The following is a 14,032-nucleotide window of genomic DNA, read 5'->3' as shown; positions in this document are numbered from 1 at the left end:
CCCTGCTTTGTGTCTGTGTAAGGTCACTGGCTGCTTTGTGCATGGGTTTCTCGCTGGGTTGTGTGTCTCTAGGCTTTGTGTATCTGTGTGTGGGGCACTGTCCGGCTGTTGTGCAAGTTTCTTGCTGTGCTGCGTGCCTGTGGACGGTGGGGGGACGGACTTAGGGGGCCTGTCAGGCTGCTGGGTATATCTGTCTGGGTTGTGCGTCCGTGTGTATGGGTAGGGGCTCCTGTCCAGTCGGTGAGTGGGTTTGTCCGGGTCGTGTGTCCGCCCCTGGGCCGCGTGCGTGCCGCCCCGCTGTTGCAGACGTTTGTGTCCCTGTGCTCGCCTCCCCCCGCGCACCATTTTCTCGGCTGTCCTCAGACAGGCACACAAGAGGCAGAGCGGCGGCGGCGGCTTCCCGTCTCCCTCCCCTTCTCCTCAGATGCCCTTTGCCGCTGCTGCTGCAGGTTTATTATTACAGTATGTGGCTCCCCCCGCCCGCGCGCTGGCTGGCACTGCGCCGCGGCTGTGCAGCGCCTTGGCCGCGCTCCGCCTGGCAGCCCCCAGCGCCGCGCGGCACTCTTTGTCTGGAGCGCGGCTGCGCTGCCGAGTGGGGCGCGCGGGGTGAGCGGCGGCCGCGCGGGCCAATGGGCGCGCTCCGCCCCGCGCCCCCGCCCCGCCCCCGCCCCGCGCCGGGCACATGCAGCGGGGCAGCAGCAGCAGCAGCGGCGGGGGGGGAGGATCGCACTCCCGGCTCTGCCTGTGCCCGCCCATTGGTTGGCGGTTCTCCGGCTGCCCAGACAGTGGGGGGAGGGGGCCGAGCTGCAGATTATTGCAGACTAAGCAGTCTGGCTCTGCAGCAGCAAGGGAGGGAGGGAGAGTGCGCGCGCGCGCTCGTGTGTGAGTGTGTGTGTGTGTGTGTGTAAGGAGGGGGGGGAGTTGGCTGCCAGCCAGCCACCATCAGAATTAGCTCATTGTTCAATATAACCAGCACTGTGGCAACCAAACCCCAGCCTAGGAGAGAGGCAGAGACTTTCCCCCAGCCGCCCCCCCTTTTTCCCCTCCTTCTTCTTTCTCCAAGGCTGCACTTTGGAAGAGGTGCAGTCATTCTCCCCCCTTTCCCTCTCCCCACTTCTCCGCCCCCCCCAGCTATAAATCTCCCCCGCCCCCCAGCATGCTGCCTTTTTTTTTTTAATCCACATTTGTGTTTCAGATCATGTAGAAAGGACAGAAAGTGAGCAGGGAGCGGGGGCTTTTGTCTGTAAGTATCTGCAACGCCGAGCCACAGATTTGTGCTGCCTTCTCTGTCTCTCTCTTTGTTTCTTTCCATTTCTCTCTTGCCCTCAGCTGGACTCTGCTGCAGCAGATTCACTTGCCTCCTGGCTCCACATTTCCAGCAGGCTCTCTCCAAGGAGATGGGAAGGGTGCAGCCTTGTGTCTCTTGAACTCTTTTGTCTTTCTGCTTTGAGGTGGGGGGTTAAACTGGGGGTTTTGATGCCCAAGTTTAAAAAAAAAGGGGGGGGAGATTATATTATGCAGAGGGCGTTTGAGGCTGTGATTTTCTCTCCCCACCTTTGCAGCCAGAAAGCCAACAATGCATTTTAGAAGGGAATGCACTTTGCTGTTCTCGCCTGCATGCACAGCTCTGGGATTGGGTTTTTCTCTCCCTTTTTTTTTTCCCACCCCCCCAACCTCCCCGTAAAACAAATCTCCCTCTCTTCTCCGCCCTGACACTGGATTCCTCTCAGGCTGCCGGGGTTTATTTTTAGAAAGCAGTCATTCTTCTTGCAACAGCTTCTTCTGCATTTTTTGCATGTGCGGCAGCTGAACTTTTTTTGCGTGGTTCCTTGTTAAAAAACAGAAGAAGTGCCTTTGTCGAAATGCCTTTATTGTTCTCAAGCAGACAAGTGGCTAGAGAGCTGCATGTTGCATGAACTTGCAATCTTCTGTCCAGTGTATGTTGTATGTGTGTGTTTAAATCGATGCCTCCTATCTATTTACATTTAATACATACAGTTGCTATAAACGTATAAGCCAAACTTAATTTCAAAGCTGCTAGATTCTCACTGATGAGCACTGCTAAAGGAGGTGTGCAGTGAATGTGATCATTCAAGGGGGTTGTATCTCGGTAATTTAGCATAGCATTTTGATAAAATGGTGTAACTTTACATAGTCTTCATTATTTTCCTGTCTGAGGTTAGGTGTGTATTTAAGACGAAAGGTTATGTAATGCAGTGCCATTTCCCAAAATACACACTCTCTGGGCCATTGAATTGTGAAAGTGTGACACTTGTATTTGCTGTCTTGGTTGCAAATAATCCAGTTGATATTGTATCTTGGGAACAATAGACAGTGTTTCCAGTTGGGATAAAATAATCTGTTTGTGTCCTTGTATGATTTTAAAGTGGACTAACCATTGGGTACGTTGCACATGAAAGATGTGCAGAGTACTAAAAATAGCACAGGGCTTTGCAAATCTAGGTACTAGGGATTCCTTTGTCCTATATTTAAGCCTACAGACCACTGAAATGCAGAGAAGCATGATATGTGCCTAGAATAATTTGCATTCCTTTTGATCTTAACCGCTGAAACCTATATTTGGCTCATCACTATTGTGCTGGCAAAAAGCCTTTTGAATTTTGTGACAGTTGTGGTGATAGGATTTTTTTCATATTTTTTCTCTTTTTCTTAATCATTTGCAGATTCCTCTCCTTGTGCTACTTGAGCAAAACTGCAGTCTCAAGACTTAACAGTCTAAAAATGGTAAGAATTAGTTGTTCTAGCAGAGTCAGAAATTTCTCATGGTATAAAATATAAATATTAACCTTCCTTTCCCCCTCCCTCAGACACATACATGAATATGACCTTAAAAGACTTCTTTTGAGATTCTGGGGATTTGCCATACAGTGATTAATGCACTCTGAAAGCCTTTGTGAGTTGGATCTCTCATTTTCAGGCATTTTGAATAGAAACCTGAAATCTTTCTTTGTGCAGTAAGTTTTATTCCATCAGAACAGGAGAAAGTGTATAGTATGTTTCTTTATAATGCACATCATAACATACATGGGCAAGAATGCCCTTAAAACAAAGTAACAGACCAACGGCTCCATCACAAGAAAGGAAAGAAGTGAGTTTCCATTTAGCAAGTGAAATAGTTACTTAATATCATTCTGTAGGTGCAAGATATAAGATTCAAAACTAATTTGCTTAATATAAGGTAAGTTTGTACCAGGACAGCCTTTTCTTGTGAGAAGAGTTTGTTCCAGATAAAAGAAAACTTAGGCCTCAGCTGAGCTGATCTCATAATGCTATGAATGCTATGAATTGAATGAAATGACCAAACAGCACTATAATCATTATTACTTGTGGTACTTTTTGTGATATTTTATTCATTAGTTATACTGTAAATTCTTATTGAGGATATATTACTAATCGTAGAGGTCAAACATGGTAAACTCCTAATAAAAATATGGCATCCCCTGACACAGGACAGCCCAGTTTATATTGTCAAGGGCCTTAAACAGTTGGTAAGTGAGTCATTGAGGAAAGGACTCTTCAGGTTTGTATACTTTTTTTAGAAGGATCTGCCAAGGCAGACAGTAAAACGTGATGTTTTGTGTACATATTAAAATATAGTCATTATTCAGAAAAATGAAGAATGCCTGCTCTGGCATACCATTGGCCTGTCTTGACTGTTAAATACTGTTATCATCAGGCTTCTAAAAACAGGGCTTTTTAATATTTAGAGGGCAAAATATTGTGCTAATGTACATCTGGCTAAGTCCCGTTGTCTGAAGTAGAATTACAAGGGGCAGACACTAACACCACAATTGGTCACAAATGGGAAGCTCCTAAGTACACTATTTGTAAAAAGGTGGGATTTTGTTAATTGGCAGAAATTATGGTGTATTGTCTGGTTCCTTCTTTTTACACAGGGAGAAGTAAATCGGAGACAGTTGCATTTAAAAAAAAAAAAAAAAGAAATCTGTTGTGAAAATGACTTTTATTTGTCACCTGAATCTTTTATCATTTGCGTCTTCAAAAAGTCATACTCTCTGGAATGTGGTTTTAGTGAAACGTAGTACTCACCTTTATACACATGAATAACTTAGGGTAAAGTATAGAAATGGATGCTAATAATGAATAAAAGTCATGTTAATAAATGCCCAATTCATGCTACAGTGATGTTTCTAATTGGACCATCATTTTGGACCAACCAGCCCCTGTCATGGGAGACAATCTACATATATTTTGGTAAGATAAATAGAAATTTTATGATAATAGGCAGGGTGGTATATATGAGGTAAAATTGAGTAGGCATGGAACAAAAGAAGATACTTGGATTTTTAGGCCTAAAATGACCATTGATTTTTGTCAGCAGATGGTTCCATAAATCAAGCAAGATTTCTGTAGTAGTCTAGTGGAATTAGTTCTGTAAAGCCAACTTGCATGCCAGAGCATAAAATAAAAGATGGAACTATCCAAATGTAGAATATAAAACAATTACCCTATCTATTAAGAGTTTCCGTTGTTAACTCTGCCGTATAGCATGAATGGAAATCTCAATTGGTTGCTCTTGGAAAATTTTTTTATTTGTTGTGTAAAACCTAGTTCCACAACTTTTTTGTGACTCTTCCATCAGCATTCCAGTCAAAAACAGACCAGATCCTGTTCTGGCTTTACACGCTGTGCAAGGTTTCATGAGGTACAAGTCTTGGCAGAATTTACTTCTATTTCTCTCTCTCTCTCTCTCTCTCTTTTTTTTTTTTTTTTTTTTGTTTGTTTTTGGCACAGTACCACTGAATGAAATGAAACCGGACCCCTGGCATACTTCTTTCTTTACAGTAGTAGACATAGTTGCCATTGAAAGAATTCTTGTATAGTCATTTGTTCCAGTTTTATTTTTGAGTTCTAATATATAGGACTGTTCCTTTTTACAGGCCAAATGGAGACAATTATGTATTTTAGCGTAGAACAAAGCAAAGTTCTTCTACACAGTGTGAAATATTTTGACTTTTTTTTTAGTTTACCCCAAGGTTCTGTCCTACCTCTGCTGAAGTCAATAGGAATTTTGGTGTTCGACTTTGTGAGCTGAATTGGGTTCTTTTTTTTTTTTTTTTCTTTTTTTTAAACTGTTTACTTCTTGACCAAGTGAATACATATGGTTAAGACTACAGTAAATTAGAAGAGTGACTAGCAGATTTGTTAAATAGTACAAATTTATCCCTGGTGTAACTCCATTGAAGTGTTATCTTCTCTAGATGTTCCTGTATGTGCCTTTTTTATTAAAGCTGTTTTACAGTATGTATAATTTGAAACACATTTGGGGCTCAGTTTTCAATATTTGTTCTGCTTTATACAGCTGTTTGTTTTTTTTTGAGGGGGGCGCGTTTCTTCCAGTATTGTACTTAACGATTCTTTAGGTAATGGGCTCTGGACGTTTTGCCCCTAGTGTAGAAAGTTACCACCAGTAACAATTTAAAAAGTATTGAAGACACTGAAATAGTCGCACAACATTCTTCTCTGAAGTTTTAACTCATGGATTTTTAAGGGATATTATATCACATCACATAATTTGAAACTATAAGGGATCAGTCCTTAGCTTATGGAAGTTTCATCCATTTAAAATGTGACCTATGATGGAAGACAGAGCTATTTTTTACTCTTATGATCTAGAAAGTCCTGAGGTGCTGCAGTTTTCTTCTTCTTTACTTAACATTATAATTTGGGGGGAAATGTCTATTTTTTTCCTGGCAGGCTCTCTATAGACAGTTGAGATTACAACAGAATAGATAACTGAGTTTCCTGTAAGCTAAGAAAGGAATCAGTTTTAATTCAGATTTTAATAAAAAGTAAATTTTTTTTTTTTTGGTCAAAATGTATTTAACACGTATGCCCAGCAGTTGAAAGGGGTGGAAAAAAAGGCTTTGTCAAAGATTCAATGTCCTGACCTTTCCGTTAAGGAATAGGAAGGCTCCCACTCTCCTTTCTGGATCCTTTAAGCCTTCAAGAAGACCCCTGGCAAAACCAGGAAATGTGGAAAAAAGAAAAGGAAAAATAAACCTGAACAAGCTTTTTGTCCACATCACAAAGAAGCAGGAAAGTGCAAAAGCTTGCTTTTCTCTCCACCCCCATTTTGTTCACTTTGCAGGTCATCTTTAAACAGGCGTTCAATTGCAAAGAGACTGCAGAATCAGGTACTAGGGAATATGAGACGTGGGTTTACATGGACAGTTCCCAGTAACTCCAAGAAGAGTTTTGATGTGTGTGTCAAAGTATGAATAGGTTTTTAAGAATTTAAATTTGATCCATGTAGTGGTGGGGGCGTTGAGAAAATAAAGATATTATGTTCCAGGACAGGCCATTAATTTCAAGATGCTATTTTATAGTATGGTAGTTTTATTTTAAATCATTACTGCTGTTAGGTGGGATGGGGTATAGTGTATTTACATTAACCCAGAATAAAAATCCCAGGAAACAGATCAGTTCAAACTGAGCTATTCTAACAAGCTGTCTTTTTCTGATGTGAGCTTGTTTTAGTACTCTTATAGTGCAATTCATGCACAATTCATTTTATGTTCTTTTTTAGAAAAAAGACAATGGGGTGGTGATCCGTTAGAGAAGAAAACAGTAGAGGGGAGATACTTCTGTTAAAGGACCATCTCATTTTTTCTGGAAGCTCATTAAAAAATGGATAATAATATCATTCATGTTGGGTGAAGAAATGCAGGAGATTAAGCTTTTCATACAAAATTGACTTAATTTAACCTATCAAAAACAAACTACTTTTAGTCTCTACACATTTATCAGTCCCTGTAAAGATTTTGTACATTTAAGTTTAACTTTTTAAAGTTTAGTTGGGATAGCTATTTACAGGTTTCCTGTAACCTGTGGAAACCATCCGTCCAGGCTTGGCCTGATAGAGATGTCCTTGTATATTTCAGACACATTTTTCTCTCTCTCTCATATATGAAAAAGGCGGACTAGGAATGGGCAATGAATCCAGGTTAATAGTAGATCCTTATAGGCTAAGGATAACTAGAGTTTCATGCATGGTAAAGTAGGAATCTAAGGAGATGATAAGCCCTAGTACTGGTTAGAGGTTGTTGAGTACTGAGCCTGGGGCTGGAACTGAGATCTTCTGATGGTAGGTCAGACCACTTATCTCTAAGTACTAACAAATGATGAAGTTGTGATGGTGTATGGATATAGCCAATGGCAGAATATAGTTTACAGGGGTTAAATGAAAGTTTGGTTATGAGATTATAGCAGCCTAACTGTATGTCTGTATGCATGTTTTTAAACGTGCTTTTTATATTATAGATATAAGAAAGTTACTCGTAACAGTTTAACGTAATGCACTTGATTACTGAAGACTTAAGGAGATTTAACAACTTTTTGTCTAATCTCCCAAATAAACAACATCTCAACACTTCTATTAACTTTTTCAAATGCAGCAGAAAAACACATTTTTCTGATTACTGCCATAGCAGGTTAGTTGATAAGCATCTGAGCTGCTTAGATGCTTAGTGTAGATCTTCTGAAGTGGAGGTTTGAATAGTTTTCATCAGACAAATATTTAGTGAACCTTTTGCACACAGGCTGCAATATTAAAAATAAGAAATAAGAGTTCTTACACGGTTTATAATATTACATGTGTGAAATCATGACCTTTTGCTATGGGAGAGTAGGGTGCTGAAACTCAACAGTCCATTGAAAATTCAGTCCATTGTAGTTCAGCTATCTTGTGCTAAATTCTGGGTACTGGGATGAAAGAGAGAGATTATACTTAATATCCCAGATTGACTTAATGAGAATAATTTACACAGGTAGGCAATATTATTGACTGAGACAAAGTATTGAAATAAAAATACACTCTTAAATTTTTGCATTTTGAATTTATCGCAAAGATGTTTTATGCTGATGTCTGCTACACCTTACTGGGTGTAGAGGAGAGTTGGAGAAGTGCAAAAGCTTTTTCTTCAAATGTTTAAAATGGAATAGTATTAAATAAATCATTTTTTTGGGTCTTATGCAAAATGCAGGCACAGCTGCTGGGTTGGCAGATTCACCGTAGTGCTACTGAATGAGTCCCTGTGTAGATGTGTCTTTGAGGCCTGTTGATGTTTCCTTCTGTAAACACTATACTTTATATAAAAATTTCAAATTTTATAAATGTATTCATTTTTGTGCTTCAGGAAAAAATTATTGGGGGGTAACTTTTTTAAAACTCTTTCCTAAACAGTCATATAGCCTATATTGTGGAAATACTTGAGAAGAAAAAGCAGAATGGTATTGGGTTTTTCATATTGAAGTTGTTAGGAACTTGCTCTTAATATGTACACTACTATTTATTTAAAATAACTCCTACGTTCTTAATACTATGAAACTTAGAAGGATATGTTCCTCATTTTATCCTGTCAGACAGCCACTCAAAGATTAAATGAGAACTGAACAAATCTTTTTTTTGATTTACGTTGACATCAATCTGGGGATAAATTCCTCTGGCCAGAGAGGTATGAAGACGGGTAAATGTTGTATTACTGATACCATTTGAAATTCTGTAGAAATTGTAGATGTGTGGTATTATTGGTAAATTATTTTATATTTAAGTTGTCATTTAATGTAAAATAAAGCCAACAACGACCAAAACCAAAAGTCAGTGCTTGCTAGGCAATTACAGTTTTCTTTCCAGTTAACTAGATTCACTGAGAAATGTATACTATTTATACCAAACAAAACATATCCATAACAAAAAAAACCTCCTTAGATTAATGTCATCTCTTTATATTTGAGGTAAGTGATAAGTACTATAATAAGGGTAGATATTGATAATGCAGTTACTGGACAGGTAAAGGTGGCAAGGCCAATTTTCAACTGTTCTCACAGGATTGCACATGGCAAAGACTGTTGCAGCCAACTGCACTGAGATAAGGAGCACTGGTCAGGATAATTAGGTTATTTTTAATGTTTTTATTTATAAAAGTACCATTGGATCATCAATATTTGGCAGACATGCCAAAGAGACACACACACAGCATCCCATAAGCAATTGGATTGGGTTTCTTAGGAGAGAGTTTCTGTAGAAGCAGTTTACCTTTTCTCTGCTGAAGCCAGCGATTCTCAACCAGGGTGCCACCAAATCCTTTGAAGAGTGCTGGAAGTGTGAGGAGATAAATGAGGTGTCAGAAGAGAAGGTGGGTGATAAACCAAGATGGATAAAAGCAGGCTAAAGCTTGTTCCTGCCTGATCAGTCCCCCAGCACCACTTCCCAGCCCCTCTACAAGGTTGTAAGCATTGTAATATATAAATTACTCTTGAAATTGGGTGCCACTCAATCGACAGAAGCTATGGAGGGGGGGCTTCCAGTCCAGTGAGAGGTGCCTTGAGTCCAAAAAGGCTGAGAACCACTGCCCTAAGGAATCTCGTTATATATCCTAGTGACCTTTCTCCCTATGTGAGTCATGTGAACTAGGACTCCACCCCTCCCTCAGCTTTTATTTTTAGAAAATAAAAAAGCAATGGTATTTTACAAACAGTGATCCAGATCACTGTAGTAAGTCCACTCTTAATTGTAATATTTTGACCATTATTGTAGAATACTTTCATTTTTTAATAAGGACAGGCATATGCATTTTTGGGATGCATTTGAAAGATTCCTCCTTCTGTATATTCCACCAAGGGAAGGAAATAACAATGCCACTCAACCTCTTTATTATCACAATAGGTCATCAGTACTGGGTATGAGGATATTTCTGAATTTAAGCATGTATCCTTTTGGTCCTGAAGCAAGAGTGCTGCCAACTAAGACACTTTACTTATGCTGGCAATTCGTTTGGCTAATTTTGTCATTTTTAAGCAGTTGCCCCTAACTGCACATTCATACATTAATATTCAGTCATCTAACTGCCTTATTGTGCTCACAGATTAGGTGGCTAGTCCTTTGTATTTGAGCTCACTTGTAATTTTGCCTGCAAAATTAGATGCATATTTTAGTAATCAGGACTATTATATTTGCTTCATCAGGATGCTAGTGTTACTCTCAAGTAAAATAAGCAAGGTATTTAAAAAAAAGTGGCAATTCAACATTGTTTTAAAAAAATGGATTTTTTTTAAGTATTAATGTTTTTAGCTACAAAGTCCATATAAGGAAACCAAAGAGTAGAATGCAGTAGTTTGTGAATGGCTTTAATTGGTAATGGCTTTTTGGGTGATCTCTTTTAAGTGAGCCAACTGCATGGTTTAGATAAATTAGAAAAGCTTTCAGGGATCACAGTACCCATCATTGGTTCTCCCAGCCATGCAGTTGGTCCAATAAAAAAGATGCCACCCATAGAAATGCTTACTTCTTGGGTATTTCCTCAACTGTCACAGCTACTTCAACTTTACTGGCTAATGGAACTTCTCTTTTAATGTAAATGTATTACCTCGTATTATTCAAGAAAAGTTTTGGGTTTGTGTTTTATGGAAGCTCTTTGTCTTTGAAGTGATATGATGATATCTTAATACAGTGATGTTTTTTAAATGCGCAACTCTAATCAGATATGCACTAATATCTATACTACTGTTTATTATATAACACACTTGTTTTTCATAGATGTACCATAGACATCCCTGATGCTTTCTCCTGGAGCACTGGGATTTCTGGTGAGGTCTATTCGACTCAGGCCAGCACAGTGAAGTGCAGTTTAGTCTGTGTGTTGAATGTTCTTTCAGCTTCTTTTCCTTCCATAAGCATACTACACCTATAGGAGAAAGCATATTGTGCTTTGATAACCATCCTTCTCCAGAAGGAAGTAAATTAATGTTCTGTTGACAGGCTTAGAGCAGCAGACCTAAAGAATATGCTAACTGTACTGAGATCATTTTGGCTTGTCCGTCTGCTCTCTCTGATCACTGTTGCTCACTTTTTTAGATGGCTCTGATCTGTAGAATCTCTTCATAGAGGAGAGATTGTGACTACTTTGTGTACTGTGGTCTCCCCTGGCATATTTACCATGGTAAAGAGTCCTGCGGTATTAGGTGTAAATTAGAATTCAATCTAGCCCTAAGACTATGTTCTTAGCATATTTGTACAGTATTTAGGTAGCTTTCTTACAGATTGTATAATAAGTAGACAGTAGATATTTATATATTTACTATAGGTATATAGCTATAAAAGGTGCCAGTGGTAAAAAATAAATAAATCTGGCACAGATATGATCGAAGCACGCACAGGAGGAAGTTGTTGGAAGAGGAGTCATGTATACAGGGGTCATGTTATAAGATCATGTCAGGGTGGTGCTTAAGAAACATCTGGGAGAGAGAGGCTTTAAGAGTGGGGGGGTGAGGGGCAGGCATTGTCAAACCCAGCTGATTTATATGGGAAGTTGTATATTCGAAACCTGAGGAAATAACTTGCAAGGTCACCATATGGCCCTGTGGGAAAGGAGCAGATGACATCCTGTCCTCTGAAATTAACAGAAATTGAAAAAGTGGTAAAAAATTACAGCAAAAGGAACTGATGAATGAACTAACTTAATTCATTTTCAGAGTGGAGAGGGGGATGCAAGGAACATGGTAAATGAAAGGAAAAGCCTATTTGTCTCATTTAGGCTTTTCATCTTGTTACAGTGGGAGTTTGAGTCATCGGATGGGGAGGAATAAAGAACAGCTGTAGTATCATGCTTTTGAAAATGCAGAGCTAGAGAAGCATATGTCCATGTGTGAGTAAAACTAAAGAGAAAATTGTGAGGTGCAAATAGGTGCCAGCAGTGGTTCACCCTTCCTGCTCCCACTTAACTCAAAAATTGTCATATTACTAGGAGTATCCCTGTTCTCTGGAAGTCCATCCAGAGCATCTGATGAAGTAGCCTGCAGCCTACAAAAATTCATGGCTCTCTGAGTATAAGTTGCCACAATGCCCTGTCTTCTGCTCATACTGCTATTCATTGACTACTTCAGCAAAACAGTCCAAGTTTGGCATTCCAGCCAGGAAAAGCATATCAGTATAGTTTTCTTGTTTGTTAATCACATGTACATTATGCCTGCTTTATGAAAGTAACAATTTGCTGGTTCTAGAGAACAGTTTTATTGGAAGGAGAAGAAACAGTATCTGCTTCTCCCTCTGTCCCTGTTCCCTTAGGTTAAACTAAGATTTAAGAGGAAGATAATGCTTTTCGCACCTAATGTTTCTGGTGCTTACTGGGTGTGTCTACACACGTTCATTAATGCACAGTAGTTACTGCACATTTAGTTTAGTACTTGCTTAATGAAGTACTAACTAAATGCACAGTAATTAGTTACTGCGCAGTAGCATTGGCACGTGCTTTTTTGTGACGCTTACTGCGCAGTAGCTTAATAGCACTGCACAGTAGTGTATTAGCACTGATTGTGACATACTAGCACAGTTTTTGACTGGCACACTACTGCACAGTGTTATTACGCTACTGTGCAGTAAGCATTTCATGTAGACCACCCACTGAGTAGGAAAGGAGGAGTCATTAGAAATACCTGTAACATTTTCGATATAGCGTTACTGTGAATGGCAGTAGTGTTTTGAGATTCTTTGTGGATACTCCTTAGTAGGAGGTTCATAATGATGATTCAGAGTAGACAAAAGAGATCAGGTTTGTCAAGTTGAAACCTTCAAGGTAAATTTTATTCTTTTACTGTTTTGGATCCTGGGATACCTGCTAAGCCAATCATTCCATTATACTTTTAAATGGTTAATTAAATTTGCCTTTACAACAACTTGGAAATGTCTTTTTCTTGTACTTTAATCTGCAACTTATTGTACTGTTATAGCTTCCCTGAGTCCGTTTTTGCATCAGTCTGGCAAAAAAGCAGCATCTGATTTGCTTGTCAGTTGTTCTTTCTTACTGTATTTAAGAAACTTCAATAACAATCTCTACTGATTTAACTCTTCTGTGAAATGAGATGTAGTATTTAGAGTATCTAATGATATGATTTCCAGATTTTAGATGAAAAAGTTGCTGGATTGATGGCAAAAATGCAAGCTAGGGAAACAACGTCCCCTTAAACAACAATTGCTAGGCAGGACAAACCTTTCTTACACTAGGCTTGTGCCACTAATACAAGGGGAATGAATTCTTATACAGGCAGTCCTCGGACTTACGATACAATTGGTTTGTGAAAACCATGTCGTAAGTCGAAACGTTGCAACTCAGAACCAACTTTTTCATAAGAAACAGTGTTATAAATGGGGGCTTGGTTCCTGAACCAAGGCCCGATACCCTATTTTCACCAAAAATACCTCAGAATTTTGTACTTGATCAATTATAGATGAGTAATATAGCTACATTAATGTATTTATAATGTAAATAGTAATCATATTGATTTGGAAGGACTTCTTTGAAGTGACTTTGCTGGACTTTTTGAAGGGTTCTTGGCTGGAGTCTTCTCAGGAGTATTGGCTGCAGGTTCTTCTGGAGCCTTGTCTGCTTTCTTAAAGACAGTGTCCAAGGAGGTTTAGACAGATGTTCTCCAGGGAGATGAGCGACACAGCAAACTTTTTCACTGGTGTGGCATTGCATTGGATCAAGAGTCATAAAGTCAAAACTGACCTCATAAAGTTGAAACAGCATGTCAATTTATAAATGTTGTAAGTGCGAAACATTGTAACTCGAAATGTTGTAAGTCAAGGACTGCCTGTATGCCATTATGTGATGCCAATCACTATAGTCAATCCAGAAGGGTTTTTAAGTGTTGAGAATAAAACAAGTTTTTTTTTTCCCATTGAAGTCAATGAATGACACAACCCCAGCTGACTGTAAGCATCAAGCGGGTGCAAACATGCCTTCAGATTTTTCCCTTGAATTGGCTTTAAAAATTTCCTTCTGTTCAAATAGCAGTATTAGAATTTTTTATTTTTTTTGACAGCTATGTTTCGGAAAATAATGGACCATCAGTTTTTAAGCAGAATTTACCATTGAAGTCAGTGGGGTTTTTAGTGCAGCTCAAGATAATTTTGGGGAAAAACTACCAGAGCTGGAAAAAAACAGAAATATCAGACATTGCATAATAAGGTCCTTCTCCTTAGGAAACTGTT

The 14,032-nt window shown here is 39.3% G+C and overlaps 1 protein-coding gene across 5 annotated transcripts in view; it reads left to right on the top strand.

Annotated features, from left to right (window-relative positions):
* The first annotated feature begins 398 nt into the window (after positions 1-398).
* The window catches only part of NREP (neuronal regeneration related protein), a 29,771-nt gene continuing 16,137 nt past the window's right edge, over positions 399-14,032 (top strand). For 2 of the 5 annotated variants that reach the window (XR_016441220.1, XR_016441219.1), the window contains exons 1-4: positions 399-882; positions 1,196-1,243; positions 2,685-2,745; positions 4,165-4,236. Coding sequence is in view for 2 of the 5 variants with exons in the window: in XM_090038371.1 (XP_089894497.1) it covers positions 465-882; positions 1,196-1,243; positions 2,685-2,707 (489 nt within the window). In the remaining 3 variants the exon portion in view is untranslated. Of the gene's footprint in view, positions 883-1,195; positions 1,244-1,890; positions 1,938-2,684; positions 2,746-4,164; positions 4,237-14,032 lie in introns of those variants that run through there. The other 3 variants (XM_090038371.1, XR_016441218.1, XM_090038372.1) reach the window with 3 other exon arrangements.

Source organism: Crocodylus siamensis, chromosome 3 (assembly GCF_052110815.1).
Source record: "Crocodylus siamensis isolate JL-2025a chromosome 3, ASM5211081v1, whole genome shotgun sequence".
Lineage (NCBI taxonomy): Eukaryota > Metazoa > Chordata > Crocodylia > Crocodylidae > Crocodylus > Crocodylus siamensis.
Note: the sequence above shows the minus strand (reverse complement) of the source record. Positions and strands in the feature narration are given on the sequence as shown.